The sequence below is a fragment of the Phacochoerus africanus genome, chromosome 11 (genome assembly GCF_016906955.1).
Source record: "Phacochoerus africanus isolate WHEZ1 chromosome 11, ROS_Pafr_v1, whole genome shotgun sequence".
NCBI classification, from domain to species: Eukaryota; Metazoa; Chordata; class Mammalia; order Artiodactyla; family Suidae; genus Phacochoerus; species Phacochoerus africanus.
In genome coordinates, this window is record NC_062554.1 from 123540846 (window position 1) to 123560383 (window position 19538).

General features: G+C 40.9%; 1 protein-coding gene across 1 annotated transcript in view; it reads right to left on the reverse strand.

The window, feature by feature from the left end:
• The window catches only part of SHCBP1L (SHC binding and spindle associated 1 like), a 32168-nt gene extending 25464 nt beyond the window's left edge, over nucleotides 1–6704 (reverse strand). The window contains exons 1-2 of the mRNA XM_047754059.1: nucleotides 6165–6704; nucleotides 3895–4044 (exon numbers count right to left, since the gene is read on the reverse strand). Coding sequence (XP_047610015.1) covers nucleotides 3895–4044; nucleotides 6165–6572 — 558 coding nt within the window. The 5' untranslated portion in view covers nucleotides 6573–6704. The remainder of the gene's footprint in view (nucleotides 1–3894; nucleotides 4045–6164) is intronic.
• Between the last annotated feature and the right edge of the window lie 12834 nt (nucleotides 6705–19538).

Genomic DNA, 19538 nt, shown 5'->3' on the forward strand with positions numbered 1-19538 from the left:
CTGATTAGACCCCTAGCCTGGGAACATCCATATGCGGCAGGTGCGGCCCTCAAAAGACAAACAAAAAAAACCCACGAAGTCTTTTACTGGAGTTGGGGAGTGTGTGGAAATAGCCATGATGCAAGATGTGAAAGTTGAGTGTTTGTTCATAGTCACTGTTTCCTCTCTAGGATATGATAGAGTCAAATCAAGTAAATAACTCGTTCCCGGAATCCACTGAAAATTCCCTTAAGCAATTCAAAATTAAAGATTCTCTAGGACTGATCTAGGAATATAAGCAAAATTCTAAAGCAAGTCATCCAAAAAGCAGGGATGGGAGTCTACAGAAAAGCTTAGTGATGGCGACTAGACAGCTCTTTGTACAAGATTTTAAGAAATCAACTATAATCTTATCAGATATAACAGTTAAACTCTTGCTTTCTGTCTTCCAGTTTTCTTCCTGTGTACTTTGTTGGATCACACTGTATCTAGTTTTGTGTCTTCTGTTTTATTTTAAATACACAATGAGAAAGTTCCAAATCATTAAAAGTTTTTTGTTATCATAAGTTTTATAACTATATGATATCCTATCTTATGAATATATTATCATATATTTGGTCAGTTGCCTATTATTAAACTTTTATAGTACTCTCAATTTTTAATTTTATAAATATCACAGTGATCACCTTAAATAAACCTTTTTCTACCTATAGAATGAATTTCTAGAAATAAAATCAAAATTTTTAATTTTTATTTTTCTTTGCAATGGGACCTATTTATTATTCTTTTAATTCTTCCAGCTTTATTGAGAAATAACTGACTTACAACAAGTACACTATTTAAATGTTCTTAATTATATATTTTGCCAAATTGCTTTCTACAGAGGTTATAAAAAAGTTTCTTGGAGTTCTCGTCGTGGCACAGTGGTTAACGAATCCGACTAGGAACCATGAGGTTGCGGGTTCGGTCCCTGCCCTTGCTCAGTGGGTTAACGATCCGGCGTTGCCGTGAGCTGTGGTGTAGGTTGCAGACGCGGCTCGGATCCTGCGTTGCTGTGGCTCTGGCGTAGGCTGGTGGCTACATTTCGGATTAGACCCCTAGCCTGGGAACCTCCGTATGCTGCGGGGAGTAGCCCAAGAAATGGCAAAAAGACAAAAAAAAAAATTAATTTTAAAAAATTAAAAAAATAAAAGTTTCCTTAATATCTGGCCCACTTTGTAACCAAGAAGTGAAGGATATGCTAGATTTCCTTCCAATCAAATATATTTCCAAGTTTCTTTCTTTGTTATATGGGTCTGTAGTAGGCAGAAAAATGATCCCAAATGGTCCCCTAATACTTACAGTAATACTTAGAACCTGTGAATATATTACTCTACAAGGCAAAATGGACTTTGCATATGTAATTAAGGTTAAGGAATTGAAATGGGAAAATTATCCTGGATTACCCATTTGGGCCTTTCCAGGCTGTGGGGAACTATAGAGATAGATACAGTGTGAAAAGGACTTTGAAAATGGAGAAAGGAGGCCACAAGTCATGGAATGCAGGCACCATCTAAAGGCTGGAAAAGGCAAGGAAACAGATTCTGCCCTAGAGTCTCCACAAATGACTAAGTCCTGCCTACACCTTGATTTTAGCCCCACTAGTCCCATGTTAGATTTCTTTCCTACAGAATAGTAAAATAATTAATTTATATGAAGCCACCAAATTTGCGGTAATTTGCTACAGCAGCAATAGAAAACTAATATAGCATCTAAAGCAGAAGTCAGAGATTGAAGTCTATAGGAACAAATTAGTGTGACTTCAGATCAAGGAGCATTATATAGCACTGTTGACATTTCAGCCCAAGTAAGACTAAAGAAGTAGAGGCAAACAAAACAGCCAAATATAAATTGTATAGCACAATCTTAAGAGGTCTGAAGAGCTAGTCTTACTGCCTAAAAATCAAAGTATTAGAATCCATCAATACACTGTTCTGCTTTTTCTTCTATTCTCTCTTTTCTTCCCATCTTTCTAATGTTTAAAGGACATTGTCCTAGAGGATTTTTTTTTTTTTTTTTTGGCTGCACCTGCAGCATATGAAAATTCCTGGGCCAGGGAATCAAACCCTCACCAGCAGCAACCCAAGCTGCTCCAGGGACAACATGGATCCTTAACCCACTACACCACAAGAGAATTTTAAAGCAATCTAATTATTTGTAATCTTGCTTATTATTTTTGGAATAAGGAAGAGAGTAAATGTATTAGATACAAAATCTTAGAACTTGAAAGAATTTTTAGATAACCTAATCCAATGCGTTTCTATGTAACTTTAGGGATTGTGAAAAGTTTTATTGAGTACAGGGGCTGTCATGTGAGGTTGAGAGAGAAGCCAAGCAATTGCCATGATATCATCCCTCACTTCAATCAGAAATATTCTACTTTCATATGTTGTATATGTTGGACTTCCTCATAAAACTTGTCTGAAAAAAACATATTGTTTTTAAAAATGTTTAAGATGGAGTTCCCGTCGTGGCACAGTGGTTAACAAATCTGACTAGGAACCATGAGGTTGCGGGTTCGATCCCTGGCCTTGCTCAGTGGGTTAAGGACCTGGCGTTGCTGTGAGCTGTGGTGGAGGTTGCAGACATGGCTTGGATCCTGCGTTGCTGTGGCTTTGGTGTAGGCCGGCGGCTACAGCTCCTATTAGACCCCTAGCCTGGGAACCTCCATATGCCATGGGAGTGGCACTTGAAATGGCAAAAAGACAAAAAAAAAAAAAGTTTAAGACACTGTATAGCCCACCTCCTCTTATTTTATACACATGAAAAAAGTCCAAAGAAGTTAACGAAAGTTCGAGGCAAAATCTATGCAAAAATCTGAAGTTGAGGAGTTCCCACTGGGGTGCAGTGGGTTTAGAATGGATTCTACAGTGTTGTTTCTGCAGCAGCTGGAGTTGTTTTTGTGGTGAGGGTTCAATCCCTGACCCAAGACACAGGGGATTAAGGATGTGGCATTTTCACAGCTGTGATGTAGTATGCAGATTCAGTCCATAGGCCATGAGTATGGCCAAAAAAACCCAAAAAAACAAAAAAAAAAACCCTGAAGTTAAGCAAACCTCAAAAAACCACTAAAAATAGAGTGTTATTGAAAAATCAATCCCAAGACTTTCATATTCCTTTGTAGCCTCTATGACTGAAAATACGCCAACCTTTACTATACCACTAATATACTTTTCCATAGTATATGGAATTGTTTTTAGGGAGTATGTAGTAGTATGAGTTTCAAATGCAAATTTTTCTTTTCACCAAAACCAGATTTGAAATATTATCTGAAACAGTACCATTTATGATGGTAAATATTAATTTCTATACAAGGATAATTGACTTTTAAGGGAGTCAAATTTATGAGGTCAAGTATGCCACAATATTTAACCTACAGACCTATAAAAGCAAAATCTTCTCAGATGAAAGCTTGGAAGTAGATTATTATACTAAAAGGGCACTTTTCATAGGAAAAAGTTTCACATTTTACCCACAGTTTTCTGATCCATTTTTTTCTTTCCTAATCTATCTAAACCTCATAATTCAGAAAAATGAAAATTAAAGAGAAATGATTGGGGAAAAGGTCCAAGTTAGTTAAAGCCTAAATTACTAATTTTTAAGAGATGCGCTTTTGTTATTTTTACAAGATTTGAGCAGTTGAAACTAGTTTAATAAATATAATACTATTAGATTTGATTTAATTATAATAGTTTACAGGAAAATCGGTGCTAATATTCCTCCTTTCTTTTACACTATTAATCTGCTTAGAGAATTAAAGTAGAAGTAAACTTTTGTCAACTTTTAAGTATCAAAGCCTCAATAAGGTTATAGTTTGGTCTTAAAAAGAACTGATAATTTCACTCAAAGAACAAAAATCAGGTGAAAATTATTTACCTCAACCAGTATACCAACAAAAGGGATAGAAGCTTCTTCATACTTCACAAAGAATAACTCAGGATTAGTCTTCCAGACTCCAAGCCATTTGTCTTTCAACTTTAATTTCTCTGACAGATATTTACTCATGGCGTCATCAGCTTCTTCTGCCTAGCAAGGGAAAAAATACATATGTATAAATATATTAAATTATAGATTTATATATAACTATTTTTACTGATTTCTAATTAAAAATGAAACCAATATACCCTCAAACATTGAAAAACCTGGGAAATAATAGATTTTAACTATATGCAATGAAAAATATAAACAAAAAATTAAAGTACTGTAATTATACATATAAAACATAGTAATTATCATTTTTAAAAACTTAGTAATTATTTTTTCTAAACTTCAAGATGTAATGATCTATTTAAAACTTAGTACATAAAAATTTTAAATGGAAATCATTCTATAAAACAAATAAGCATATTAAGCATTCAATAAATATTTGGCTATTTGATTTTTTACATTTCAATTCAGCTACCTCAAGGATGATAAGTAATCTAAGCTATTATGAAACTCGGTCATTAGTCTCTGACTGATTAATGACACAACACAGTAATTTATGGAAATCTTTTTCAATTGCCTTTAAGAGGTCTAGCCTTCTCTGACCCTTAACATTAGATATAAGTTGGTCATTAAATACCATGCTAGCTTTATGGTAATGGTATTTTTAAAAATAAAATTTTCTTCTCATTATAAAATATGGTTAACCTACAGAAAATCTGAAAAAATAGATAATATAAGGAAAACAAAAACCACCCCTAATCCTGGCAGCCAAAATAACCATTGTTGACATTTTGGTGCATTTCCTTCCTGTCTTTTTTCTATGCATTTATTCATCTACACAATGAATCATATTTTTGTCTTTTTTTTTTACTTAACATTATAGCATAAGTATATCTATAGCTCCTGAAGAATATAGCTATTACATCTGCATGGTTTTCCATTATATGAAGTCACCACAGTTCTTTATAGCCCCCATTCAGAAATTTAGTTTCAAGTTTTTAAATTTTATAAATGTCAGTGCAGTGAAATCCTTGTACACAAATTCTTCTGCTATAACTTAAAAGAAAAAAAAAAAGGAGAGTTCCTACTGTGGCTCAGTGGTAACGAATCCGACTAGTATCCATGAGGACTCGGCTTCGATCCCTGGCCTCACTCACTGGGTTAAGTATCTGGTGTTGCCATGAGCTGTGGTGTAGGTTGCAGGGGCGCCTCAGATCTGGTACTGCAGTGGCTGTGGTGTAGGGCCATAGCTGCAGCTGTGATTAGACTCCTAGCCTGGGGACTTCCATATGCCACATGTGAGGCCTTAAAATGCGAAAAATAAAAAAGTTAGAAATATACAATATTTGCTCTATTTTCTTTACAAAGCCTCATTCCACATCCTAAACTGATGTCTGGGAATGATTCTTAAAGTGTAAACGTTTTTAGTATTGTGTAAAAGTGAAGACTAAGTAATCTTATCCTTCTGTTTGGGCACACTTTTTTTTTGTTGTTTTGTTTTTATCTTTTAGGGCTACACTTGCGGCATATGGAAGTTCCCAGGCTAGGGGCTGAATTGGAGCTGGAGCTGCTGGCTTATGCCACAGCCACTGCAACGCTGGTGCCTTAACCCACTGAGCTAGGCCAGGGATAGAACCTGCATCTTCATGGATACTAGTCAGGTTCCTTACCGCTGAGCCACAGCGGGAACTCCCTGGGCACTGATTGTTATATGAAAACAAGATGCCTACCTGGGCACTAATAAGGTCTATCTATCTTCAACCATCGGAAAACCAGAGAATTATTCTATCAAAACTGTCCCTTTAACTGATATATCTTCTGTTTGAAGGAAAATCTAATTGTAACTCTTTTAACAGGGTCTGGATACCTCTAACAAAGTGAAATCCCTATAAATGTTTAGCACATGTACTTTGTTGAAATGCAGGCTTTTCTTTCTTTCTTTCTTTTTTTTTTTTTTGCCACTCTGCGGCATATTGGAGCTCCAGGGTCAAGGATGAGATCCAAGCCGCAACCGCGGCAATGCAGGATGCTGTGCCCACTGTGCGGGACAGGGGATGCAACCCGCATCCCAGCGCTCCCAAGAGGCTGCCCATCCTGTCGCGCCACAGCGGGAGCTCTGAAATGTAGGCTTTCTTTGTGCCCTCGGTACACCATCACCACAAAAGGAAGCCCCGAGTCCGTCTAGGCTGGATTCCCGTCCTTCTCCTTCTCCTTCTCACCTTGCAGCCCTGCAGGATCCCGTCGCAATACAGCGCCACCTTCTCGTCCCGCCACATCCCCCTCGTAGGGGACACGCAGACTGGGGGCAGCGGCTGCGCCTCTTCATCATCCTCCTCCAGCACCGAGAGAAGGGGCTCCTCCTTCTCGTCGGGCCCCTCTCCTCCCTCTCGCTCGGCCTGAGAGACCGACAGGAGCTGGAGTCGCCGCCGGGCCGCCTCCCGGCCCGCTTTCCCCTTCACGGGACGAGGGGAGGCCACCACCGACCGCACCGGGGACACGATGCTCTTCAGGGTCCCTGCCGCCTCCAACTCCCCAGTGGGCGCGGAGACAGTCTTCTCGCCTCGCCGGCCGGGGCTGACGGTTCGGACCGAGTCGTCAGGCACCGTGGGCCTGGGTCCCGACGCCATGGCCGCAGCACCCTGACGGCCAGCGGCAGCCGTTGGCCACTTCTCCCGCCCGGACGGCGCGGGCCAATGGGCGAGCAGAGCCCTCAGGGCCCACAACGTGCGCGGCGGCTCGCGGGGATCCCGCTGCGGCGTGGGGTGCTCGGCGCGGCCCCGTGTCCGAAGGGGGTTCTGGAGGTTGAGGTGGGTAGGGATGCTGCGGGGCGGGCGCGACGGGGCGAGGTGGAAGGAAGGTTCTGGAAGAGTTGGCCCGCGTGGCCTGAAGGCGGGGGAGGGGCGCCACTGCTCTGGGAGTCCGCGCCCCCGGCTGCTGGCTCTGAGCTCACCCCGCTCGCCTCAGAACTCCAGAAACAGAACTGGCTCCTCGGGGAGGGTTGCCATAGGCTCCTCACGCGTTTTCAGGGTGACCCTGAGTCGCCCTCCGGGTCCTCAGGTCCTCACAAGCGTAGGCAGTACCTAACCCTCCAACACACCCGTAGCCGCACAGACACAGCCTGAAAGAAAACTTATTGTTATACTGGGTGGCGATGACAACTGGAACTTTCTGGTTATTACTAGAGGAACCTCGTGGGGAGTCCGGAGACCTCGGTTTCCCGCATCGTCTGCACAGGGTTCCCAAAATAAAATTTCTTTGACATTTTAAGCAAGACAGTTTCTGCCAAGAGGGGTAAGTTAGTCTATTTTCATGTCCCTTGGTGCTGCTCAAAATTCTCACGTGAGAGACTATATCACGTAACTGCGAAGCTGGACGCTCACGTCCAGCTGAGAGTAACGTGCGCGAACTGTGAACACTTTCACAGTAAAAGTCTACTCAACGGAATACAATTCGGACGGCAGGGACCACTCGTTTCTGTTTTTTTTTTTTTTTTTTTTACTATTGAACCTAAGCGGAGCCAATTGGAATGACTTTTGTTTATAGTCCAGCTGTGAAGTACTGCACTGGGGCTGACAGCTCCCACGGAGAGAAACAGCATTGGGAAAACACCTGCCTGCCTTCACCCTCATCTGGAAGGACATTGTGTTAAATTTGGAGTTTATTTTGAGGAAAATATTAGGATTAATATCGTGTTACTCTAGCTCAGGGAATAATTACAACATTCATCATGTTTGACTCTTAAGTTTATTACTTTCTTTTTTTTTTTTTTTTCCTTTTTAGGGCCGTAGCTGCAGCTTATGGAAGCTTCCAGGCTAGGGGTGAAATTGGAGCTACAGCTGCCGGCCGACACTCGACAGCAATGCCAGATCCCAGCCATCTCTCGCCACCTACACCAGGGCTCATGGCAGTGTTGACTAAGCTGGGCCAGGGATGGAAACTGCATCCTCATGGATACTAGTCAGGTTCATAACCTGCTGGGCCTCTAAGTTTATTCCTTAAAGTTGATTCCTCTAAGTTTATTCCTTCCTCTAAACTTCCTCTAAGTTTATTCCTTTTGTCAGAAGTCCTGGATTTTTTTTTTTTTTAATGATTCTCTAATTATAGATTTCATTTACCACAAGTGGATCGTTTACACCAGCATTCTTCAGAACGTTGGTTTTAATAAATTTTGTATTTTTTTTAAATTCCAAGGTTCAGAATAATAGAGACCACTTGTCTTAGTCTAAAGTTTAAAAACAACAGCTGCCTCCCAGGGGAAGGAAGGAAGAAAGGGAGGGAGAGAGGAAGGGAGGGAAGGGAAAAGAAAACAAGTATTTGTAAGGGAGCTGCTGTGTGCCAGGCAATGCATAGATACCGAAGTTCTAGACATAAAATACAAAATTCCTGTTCTCATAATCCTAGTGAAGGGGACAGATGGGTAAATAGGTGATAGAATTTGGTAAACACCATGATAAAAACTTATATATACGCACACACATATATGTTTTAATATATGTATGTTCCCCACTTTGTGAGGAGAACTGACTTTCCTTCTCAGAAGAAGTGATACTTAAGCCGAATCTTGATTATGAAAGCAGTGTCTGTTCCCTGACCCTTTAAAATGGAGCCAGGAGGCCATTAAGGAGGTGGACCTCGCTCGTGTCCTCTCCTGGTGCACCATAAACTCTTGAACCAGGCCGAACCACAAATACATTGGACCTTGAGCAGTGTGGGGTTTTAGGGTAACAAGGCCCACACAATCAAAAATCCACATATACCTTTACAGTTGGCCCTCTGTCTCTGCAGTTTTGCATCCGCAGATTTAACAAGCCAATGGAAGCCTTTGTAATGCACAATTCCCTTTTTTGTCTTTTTCCCCCCTTTTTCCATTTTTTGCCCCTGACTTTTGCTCCCTGATGGGACATTGTTTGGGTTGCAATTCTTTGTAATTCTTTGATCCCAAGTAAATACTTTTTGCTTGATTATTGCCTCATAGGTTAATTTAGATTGACAGAGTCACCTTCCTTTCCTCCTAGTGTTGACTATAGATGCAAAGTTGGGCTCAGAATTAAGAGAAACTGAAGGGTCCCATGCTGCAAAACCTTCTGTCTTACAAAAAGGAGAGAGGAAAAACAGTTCATCATTTTACAGGTATGCTGGTCTGGTATTAGGTACTAGGGATATGGCAAAACACACAGAAATCTCTGAGCTTACATACTGGTTGGGGAGACAGACAATAAACATGGCTTTTTTCTTTGTTTTGTTTTTGTTTTTTAGGCCTGCACGTGCAACATATGGAAGTTCCCAGGCTAGGAACTGAATTGGAACTGCAGCTGGAGCCTACACCACAGCCAAAGCAATGTGGGATCCAAGCCACATCTGCGATCTACACCACACCTCACAGCAGTGCCAGGTCCTTAACCCACTGAGCTAGGCCAGAGATTGAACCTGCATCCTCATGGATACTAGTGGGATTTGTTACCACTGAGCCTCAACAGGAACTGTCTAAACTTGTTTTTTTAAGAGAAATAAAATTCTTCAGAGAAATGAAAATATACATCCTCATAAAAACTTGTACACGAGTGTTCATAGCAGCATTATTTGTAATATCCAAAAAAGTAGAAAGAATGCAAATATCCATCAGCTGATAAACAGAAAAAGGAAATGTGGTTATTTGGCCACGGAAAGAAATGAAGTACTGATACACACTACAACATGGAAGAACCTTGAAAACATGCTACGAGGATAGAGTTGGTTACTAGAGTCTGCGTAACAACATGATTCCACTTATATGAAATGTCCAGAATAGGCAAAGCTATCGAGAGAGGAAGTAGGTTAGTGGTTGCTTAGGAGTGAGGACAGTAGGATGGTTTGAGGGAAAATGGCGACTGACTGCCAGAAGTCAGGGTTCAGAAGTTTTTTGGGAGACAGTGAGAGTGTACTAGCGTTGATCATTATGTTGGCTCTACAACACTGAGAATAATACTAAAAACCACTGCATTGTGGACTTTAAATGAGTGAATTGTGTGGTATGTGAATTACGTCTCAATTCGAAAAAGTAAAATTTATAGTGCATTCATTGATGCTAAGTACTATGGAGAATGTTAAAAAAATAAAGGGGAAAGGAGTTCCCATCATGGCTCAGCAGAAACGAATCTGACTAGCATCCATGAGGTTGTGGGTTTGATCCCTGGCCTCGCTCAGTGGGTTAAGGATCCAGCGCTGCCATGGCTGTGGTGTAGGCCAGTAGCTGTAGATCCAATTCGACCTCTAGCCTGGGAACCTCCATATGCCGCAGGTGTGGCCCTAAATAAATAAATAAATAAAAGGGAAGGGCATGGGCAGGGCAGGGATGGTGGAGTTTGGGAGGGTGGGGCTGGGATACAATTATTATACAGAGTAGGGAGGGCAGGTAGGTCTCACAACAGTTTACTCCTAAGTAAAGATTTGAAGGAGGTCAAGAGGAAAACCTTCTGACTCTGACAGCTGCAGAGAAAGGAAAGTTTTTTCCATCACCCAGGCATTGTTAGGAGATAAGTCTGTTATAGAGATCACAGGTAAATAGGGAGTAATTGCAATTTTAGAAAGTTCTTAATACTGCTAGCATATCATTTTCACATTTTTCTACCTGATAAGCATTTAAATAAAGCTTGCATTGGTCAGAAAACACTAGATGAGTGCATCTGAGGATATAGGAATTTTAGAAGTTTTGCGCGGTGGAGATTTTGGTTTTTGTTGTTTTGGAGGTGCATGGGATACTGTGAAATGTAATTGTATTTATTTTTCCTTTTGGCTTTCTCAATTAAAAAACATTAACAAACACTCCAGTCAGAAATTTATTCCCAAATATTTTAGTTTTTCTCTCTTTGAACATCAAATTTTCCCTCTTCCTTAACTCTTTGATGTCAACTTTGTAAACACATACCCTGAATGTTGGGAGGATACCAGGAACAGTTGTTGGGTAAACTTGTATATCTTCATTTTGACCACAAGAGGACACTAGAGAGTTTTTGGGCTGTTTAATCCCAAAGGGCTGGGTGGAGCCTGAAGCATTTCTTTAGCTCAGCCAGCCCCAGCCCTGACTCAGAGCAGGCTGCACACCACTTTGCTAAAAGACAAGCTCAGGCACATTTCTTTAAAGTCTAACACTTCAACCTCAGACTTGATGTTCTGCTAAATCTTCAACATTGACAGTATATGCTTGCTCCCTGATACTTATTTTGTGTTCTGCTTTTGTTTTTAAGCTCTTTTTTGAGGTAAATAAAGGATTTTAATTTCACTGTACATAAATGACACAGAAAAAGCACCAAACAGGTTTCCACTAAAGAGAGGGAATACAGGATAGACAGGGCACGGCCTGAAGCCGTTGACCATAGCTCTTGTGATAAAAAGCTAGTGGCCTAACCTTGCTTTAATACTTATAGGAAGTTTTATATTTCAATCTTGACAATAAAGGACACTAAGAATGACGAAGGCTAGTGCCTAAGTTTTGAAAAGCGCTCAGATACCTAACAGTAGAGCAAACACACTTAAAACTGATAGTGACCAGTCAGTGTAAGAGGCATGCTCAGCCACTTTTGATGGAAGTGGAACCTGTTGAAGACTTTTAGGAAGGCAATTTGGCAGAACTTTTCCAAATTTTAAATGTGCTTAATATCAACTCAGCAAGTCTACCTTTAGAAATCAGTTCCCTAGTACATGAACACAAAGATGTTATCTCCAATTATAATAATGATGATAATAAGGTTTAGCACTTACTATATGCCAGACACAGCTGAAGAACTCCACATATGTTGACTAATTCCCTTCTAAAAATAGCCCCATAATCCCTACTTTGCTGATGAGGAAACTGAGGCACAGAGAGGTTAAGTAACAGCTATAAAATGGTGGAGCCAATATTCCAATGAATGCAGTGAGTCCAAAGTTCACTCGTAACTACTATGCCATGCAGTATGGGCTATTTACTGTTGCATAGCGTAAAGCTAGAAATAACCTTTGTCTATTACTGGTGGAATAGTTAAATAACCAATGGTAACATCCATTTTATAAAAATAAAGTCAATTTAGATGTGCTGACTCAGAAGAACCCCAAAGATACATTGTTGGGAAATGGGGGGGAAGGCATATAATATCTCGCTTACTGTTTTTTAATTACCAAGTTGTATTTGGACATATATGTATAAGCACAGTAAAAGGATAGAAGGACCTACAAACTTCAAACTGTACTAGTTGTAACTTTTGAGAAGGAGAATGGTATTGGGAATGGTGGTTTTGTAAAATGGGAATTTCATGTTTTAACCTGTATATTTTGCATTACCTAAATGTTTTAAAATAAAATATATTGGAGGTCCCTTGTGGCTCAGTGGGTTAAAGACCTAGCATTGCCACTGCTGTGGCTCTGGTTATAGCTATGACACAGGTTCAGTCCCTGGCCCAGGAAATTCTGTATGCCATGGGCTTGGCCAAAAAGTAAATAAATAAATAAAATATATTTATGTATCACAGTAACACTCAAAGAAAGAAAGTGATACAGTGTAAAAATAGAAGTGAACCTTAGGCTCAGTGGGTTAAGAACCCCACTAGCATCCAGGAGGATTTGGCTTCAATCTCTGGCCTCAATCAGTGGGTTAAAAGATCCAGTGTTGGAGTTCCCATTGTGGCGCAGTGGTTAACGAATCCGACTAGGAACCATGAGGTTGTGGGTTCGATCCCTGGCCTTGCTTAGTGGGTTAAGGATCCGGCGTTGCTGTGAGCTGTGGTGTAGGTCGCAGACGTGGCTCGGATCTGGTGTTGCTGTGGCTCTGGCGTAAGCCGATGGCTACATCTCTGATTAGACCCCTAGCCTGGGACCCTCCATATGCCGTGGGAGCGGTCCAAGAAATGGCAAAAAAAAAAAAAAAAAGATCCAGTGTTGCTGAAAGCTGCAGTATGCATCGCAGACCCTATTTGAATCTGGTGTTGCTGAAGCTGTGCCATAGGCCAGCAGCTGCAGCTTTGATTTGACCCCTAGCCTGGAACCTCTATGTGTCGTGGCTGTGGCCCTAAAAAGACAAAAAAAAAAGTGAATCTTAGCAAGAAGTTCAATAAACCCATTTATATCACAGATGAGAAGACTCAAGTATTAAGAAATAAAATGGTGTGTGTTGTTATATGTACGAGGGCTGAGCTGAGCTAGAGCGTGCCAGCCTGACTCCTGCCCCAGGGTTCTTTAGGTTACACTGTTTTGCCTTTCCCTGGTGAAACTTCTGAAAATGCTCCATCTTAATATGATTTCACAGTTAAACTTTTTTTGAGAGATTGGTACTTATGTGGCCCTTAAAAATTTTTGCAAGAATATCTAACGTCAGTCATTCAATCAACTAGTATTTATTAAATAGCTAGCCATTACTAATTAGATGCTGGAGCTCACATCCTGACTCATTGGTTAACAAACCGACTGGTATCCATGAGAATGCAGGTTCAGTCCCTGGCCTTCCTCAGTGGGTTGGGGATCCAGCATTGCCATGAGCAGTGGTGTAGGTTGCAGACATGGCTCGGATCCCATGTTGCTGTGACTGTGGTGTAGGCTGGCAGCTACAGCTCAGATTCGGCCCCAGTCTGGGAACCTTCATGTGCCGCGGGTGCAGCGCTAAAAAGACACACACACACACACAAAAAAACCCACCTAATTAGATGCTGACAGCTATATTCCCAGGTACTCTGCTAAGTCCTGGAAATATAATGTTGACTCAGATAAACAGAGTTGCCTTCAAGAATTATGAGAAAATGTTTACCACATAACCATATATTAAAAAAAAAAACCAAAATACAAAGCTGTATATGCTAGAAGAAAATGCCAGAGAATGGAGTTCCCATGGTGGTGCAGTGGTTAACGAATCTGACTAGGAACCATGAGGTTGCAGGTTCGGTCCCTGCCCTTGCTCAGTGGGTTGGGGATCTAGCGTTGCCGTGAGCTGTGGCGTAGATTGCAGACACGGCTCGGATCCTGCGTTGCTGTGGCTCTGGCGTAGGCCGGTGGCTACAGCTCCAATTGGACCCCTAGCCTGGGAACCTCCATATGCCGCGGAAGCGGCCCAAGAAATAGCAAATAGACAAACAAACAAAAAAGAAAATGCCAGAGAATGTTAATAATATTATTTTAGGAGTTTTAGGGGATTTTATGTGGTTCTTTACATATTTCCATGTTTTCTTTTTGTTAAAAGTTTTCAATTTGTGTGGTATTTGTATCACAATCAGAAAAACAGATTTTAAAGAATCAAATAATAGCTTCTTGATTAAGTTTGAAGCATACTGAATTATATGAAAAGGGAAGAAGGCCATTAGACTAAAGGAAATACAGCGTTTCCTGGAGGAGAAAAACACGTGGGCAAGCTCTTCTATTCTAAACAGTAAATCTATGGATCCCTCAGAGAAGAGGCTTCTCAGAGGGCGCAGGATGGAGGTGGGAAACATCTCTTGTTGCATTGCTAGGGACCATCAAGCAGCCAACTTCAGAGGAAAGAGCACTGGAAGCCATTTCAGGCTAGTATTTGAGCCCTCAGGCTCTGGAGGAAGAGAGCTCCGATTAACCCCTTTCTAGCTAGGCAACTTTGAGAAATGTACTTGCTTTTCTGAACTTTGGTTTCTCTCTCTGTAAATGGGAACATGATAGAAATCGTATCACTGGATGGCTATAAGAATTAATTGAGATAATGTCTGTTAAAAAAGCTCAAAACCGTGGTTGGCGCATAGATGCACTTAGATTGTTACCTGCTGCTGACCTCAGCAGCAGTAGCTTATTCTCACTTCCCTGACCATCCCCCTGACTCCACCCCACCACCCTACAGGCCACACACGTATGTGGACCCACATACTGGAAGACAGAGGCTATGCTATAGAGAACATGTCAGTGCAATTTTAGGCCAGCATACAAATTGACTCCTTTGCTTAACAATCAGACTAGAAGTAGAACTACCGTGCGTAATAAGATATAGTAATAGAGAATGATACATTTGAAAACTTTTTTCACGTTATTGTTTAGGCTCTGTCCATGATCATAGAAATAAGTCTTGATATTTTAAAATATCCATTGCTTTATTTTCCACATCTCTTAAAATAATCAATCATGATAGGACTCTGAAGAAAATTGGCCATGTGATAATGCAGGAAGGCTTAGCTCTAAGTGCCAGGTCTTCCAAATAAGCAAAGGCTTGGGTGCTCCCCTGATGAGTGACCAACAGAGCTGTCCAACTTGAAGAGACCACATGCTCTTGGACAGTGAGAGTGTCCACAGCCCTCATATTACCCCTTATTCATTGTCCAGCATCAAAAGTTTGGTGCTTTAGCACTTTGATGCTTTGAAGAACCATTTGTCAAATACACAAATACCATTTGTGTAATAATGCAGCACCTGCTGGGTTTCGAAGGAAAGTAAAACAGTTCAAAAAAAAAAAAAAAAAGTTCAGTAAACCTACAATGAAATCATAAGATCATTTTCCAACAAGTAGCCCTACTGCTGAGATGTTACTTATAGCCAGGAAGAGAGTCAGCCTGGGTACACAGCCAGCACCAATGAGGACAGAGAAAGAAAAAGCCAAAGCCCTGATCCAACTCTGCTTGAAGCTTGGAACCCACTCTGGGCTCTTCTGCTATATGGGCCAATAAATCCTTCTGCTTTAAAAAACCAATAATGGATAATTTATATCGTGTATATTCATAAAGCCAACAGGTTTTTGGTAAAACAAGTAAGTTTCCTATTCTGGTTTTGAGCCATAGAACCAAATTATTTTTTCTTCTAGTTGTATTGAGATAAAAATGATATATATGAGTTCCTGTTGTGGTTCATTGGGTTAAGAACCCAGCATAGTGTCTGTGAGAATGTGGATTCCATCCCTGGCCTGGCTCAGCATGTTAAGGACCCAATGTTGCTGCAAGCTGTGGCATAGGTCACAGATACGGCTTGGATCCTGTGGCATAGGCCTCAGCTGCAGATCTGATTTGACTCCTAGCCTGGGAACTTCCATATGCCCCAGTTGGGGCTGTAAAAAGAAAAAAATGAGGAGTTTCTGTCATGGCTCAGTGGTTAACGAATCCAACTAGGAACGATGATGTTGCAGGTTTGATCCCTGGCCTTGCTCAGTGGGTGAAGGATCCGGCGTTGCCATGAGCTGTGGTGTAGGTTGCAGACATGGCTCGGATCCTGCATTGGCTGTGGCTCTGGCATAGGCCGGCGGCTACAGCTTCAATTAGACCCCTAGTTGGGAACCTCCATATGCTGTGGATGCAGCCCTAGAAAAGACAAAAAGACAAAAAGACAAAAAAAAAAGAAAAAAAAACTTGACATATAGTACTGTATAAGTTTAAGATGTACAGCAGAATGATTTAACTTACATGTCATGAAAGGATTATCACAAGTTAGTTAACATCCATCACCTCATATAGATACAAAATTAAAGAAATAGAAAAATATTTTCCCTTGTGATGAGAACTCTTAGGAGTTTCTCTTAATAACTTTCCTATATAACAGAGAGCAGTGTTAATATTTTTCATGTTGTACATTATACCCCTAGTGCTTATAACTGGAAGTTTGTACCTTTTGAACGCCTTCATCCAGTCATTCTTCCTCTGCTTCTGGTAACCACAAATCTGATATCTTTTTCTATGTTCATTTGCTTGTTTGTTTTTGAAGTATATTTGACCTACAACACTGTGTTAGTTCTTGTTTCACAACATAGTCGTTTGGTATTTCTATACATTTCAAAATGATCACCGTGATAAATCTAGTTACGTTATGTCACTGTACAAAGATATTACATACTTTTTGACTGTATTACCCATACTGTGCATTTCATACCTGTGACTCATTTATTTTGCTGCTGGAAGTTTGTACCTCTTAATCTCCCTCACCTACTTCTTTCCTCCTTCACTCCCTTCCTTCTGGCAACCATCTGTTCGTTCTCTGTATCTATAACTCTTTTTTTTTTTTCCTTTCTTTTTCTTTAGAGCTGCACCTGTGGCATACGGGAGTTCCCAGGCTAGGGGTTGAATCAGAGCTACAGCTGCTGGCCTACACCACAGCCACAGCAACGCCAGATCTGAGCCGTGTCTATAACCTACACCAAAGATTGAGGCAGCTCGAGTTCCTAAACCCGCTGACCTGGGCCATCCTCACAGATACTAGTTGGTTTCTTAACCCGCTAAGTCACAATGGGAATGCCCTATAATTGTTTCTATTTTGTTATGTTTGTTCATTTGTTTCAATTTTTAGACTCCATATCTAAGTGAAATCGTACAGTATTTGTCTTTCTCTACCTGAATTATATCACCTAATATAATACCCTCTAGGTCCATCCATGTTGTCACAAATGGCAGGATTTCATTCTTTTCTATGGCTGAGTAATATTCAACTGCATGTACATACCACGTCTGTCATAGAGCCAAATTTATGGAGCATGGACTTAGGCAGAGTCATGCCAAAGTTTTAACAGTTGTGTGTTTTTTCCATAACACTCGGAATTCCAAAACCTATTTCTTTTGTAATACTTTTAAACTCAGATTCATCTCATATATGTTAAATAACATAAGTATGTTTTACTGAGGGACACATTTCATAAGTCAGCTTGTTGATTGCTGGTTTGGAAGTCTCACTAAGGGAAGGAATCACTGTGGGTAAGAGGTGCCAGGGGGCTGAGTGACCTGGAACTCTTGCCAGACCTGGGCTGACCAGGCAACATCGGGCCCAAGGGAAGTGTATGAAGAAACACTCTTCAGGGAGTCCCTCACCCATCTTTCTTTTAGATTTGTTGCCTGAGGAAACATACCAAACACTAAGGCAAGGGGGAATGAGGTACATTTTAGATAAAGAACTGCTTAACCTAAGCAGAATTTCTTCATATCCTTCCCTTTGCCCTCAGTAAGAGGGAAAAAACATGCTAGTAGAGAGGGGAGTGAGAAGAGTAGTCATGTCTTTGCTTTATAAATGCTGAAAAACTTGAACTACTGAATACCTTTCACTGGCTTTTGCCTGTTTAGATCACAACAAGCATATTCAGGCAGCCCAGGGAAAAATACAGTAACGGGAAATTGGAAAATGCCAAGTGAGGCCAGGTTAAAGCAGGCGTCCCTTTGATTTAGGAACGTAATTAATTTTATCTTGTAGCCTTGTAAAGTTAATATCTTTCTTTTTTTTTTTGTCTTTTTTTATTAGGGCCACGCTGGTGGCATATGGAAGTTCCCAGGCTAGGGGTCTAATCAGAGCTGTAGCTGCTGGCCTACAACATAGCCACAACAACACAGGATCCAAGCCGCATATGAGACCTATACCACAGCTCATGGCAGCACCGGATCCCCAACCCACTGAGTGAGGCCAGGGATTGTACCCGCATCCTCATGGATACTAGTCGGATTTGTTTCCTCTGTGCTACAACAAGAAAAGTTAATATCTTTCTAAAGAACTTAGAGGCTAACTAAGGGACAAGGAAAAAATGGAATGCTTTGGCATAGAATGATTTGGGATGAATTAGGAACCCCTACCCCTGTACAAAACAATTGAAGATTCCATCACATTCATAATCAAGGGCATCTCCCCGGGCTAGAACTGGAAAGACTCCATGAATTGGTCTAGGCTTCTTTCTAGCTTTGTCTCCTGCTAAACTTTCTTTAACTGGGACTATGTCCCAGTAATGATAGGGATAAAGATGTCTTTTATTATATTAATGAGGTGACTTTTGGAAACTTTAGGTAACTTAAGGATGGGGGCTGGTTGCTAGGGAAACCAAGCTTGTAATTAGAGGATTGGAGCTTTCAGAATCTCAGCTTTCCAGGGAGGGGAGAAGGGCTTGAGGTGGCCATTAACTAATGGCCAATGAGTTAATTAGTCATGCCTATGCAATGAAGCCTCCATAAAACCCCAAAAGTACAGGCTTTGAAGAGCTTCCAGCTTGGGGGGATACTTAGAGATTCTGGGAAAATGACAGGCTCAGAGAGCATGAAAACTCCGTGCCACTTCCCACATACTTTGCCCTTTGTATCTCTTACACCTGGCTGTTCCTGAGTTATATCCTTTTATAATAAACTAGTAATTTGGGAAGTAAATTGTTTTTCTGAGTTCTGTGAACCATTTTAGCAAATTTATCGAATCCAAGGAGGGGATCATGGGAACCTCTGATCTATAGCTTGCAGGTCAGAAACAGTTAACACCCTGAACTTGCACTTGGTATCCAAAGTGGGGGGTGAGGAAATGGGACAGTCTTATAGGACTGAGCCCTTAATCTATGGAATCTGATGCTAGCTCCAAGGTAGCAGTGTCAGAATGGAGTTGATTGCTTGGGTGTTGGAAAAACATACATTGAACACCCAGTATCCGTTTTTTCTTCTGCTGCTTTATTGAGCTATGGTTTACATACCATAAAATTCATCTACTTTAACCTGATTTTTAAAAAAATTAAAGTATAGTTGATTTGTAATGTTTTCTTCAAGTTCTGTTGTACAGCAACAGTGGTTGTACCAATTTACATTCCCACAAACAATGAAGGAGGGTACCTTTTTCTCCATACCCTCTCCAGTATTTGTTATTTGTTGACTTTTTTTTTTTTTTTTGTCTTTTTAGGGCTGCACCCGAGGCAAATGGAGGGTCCC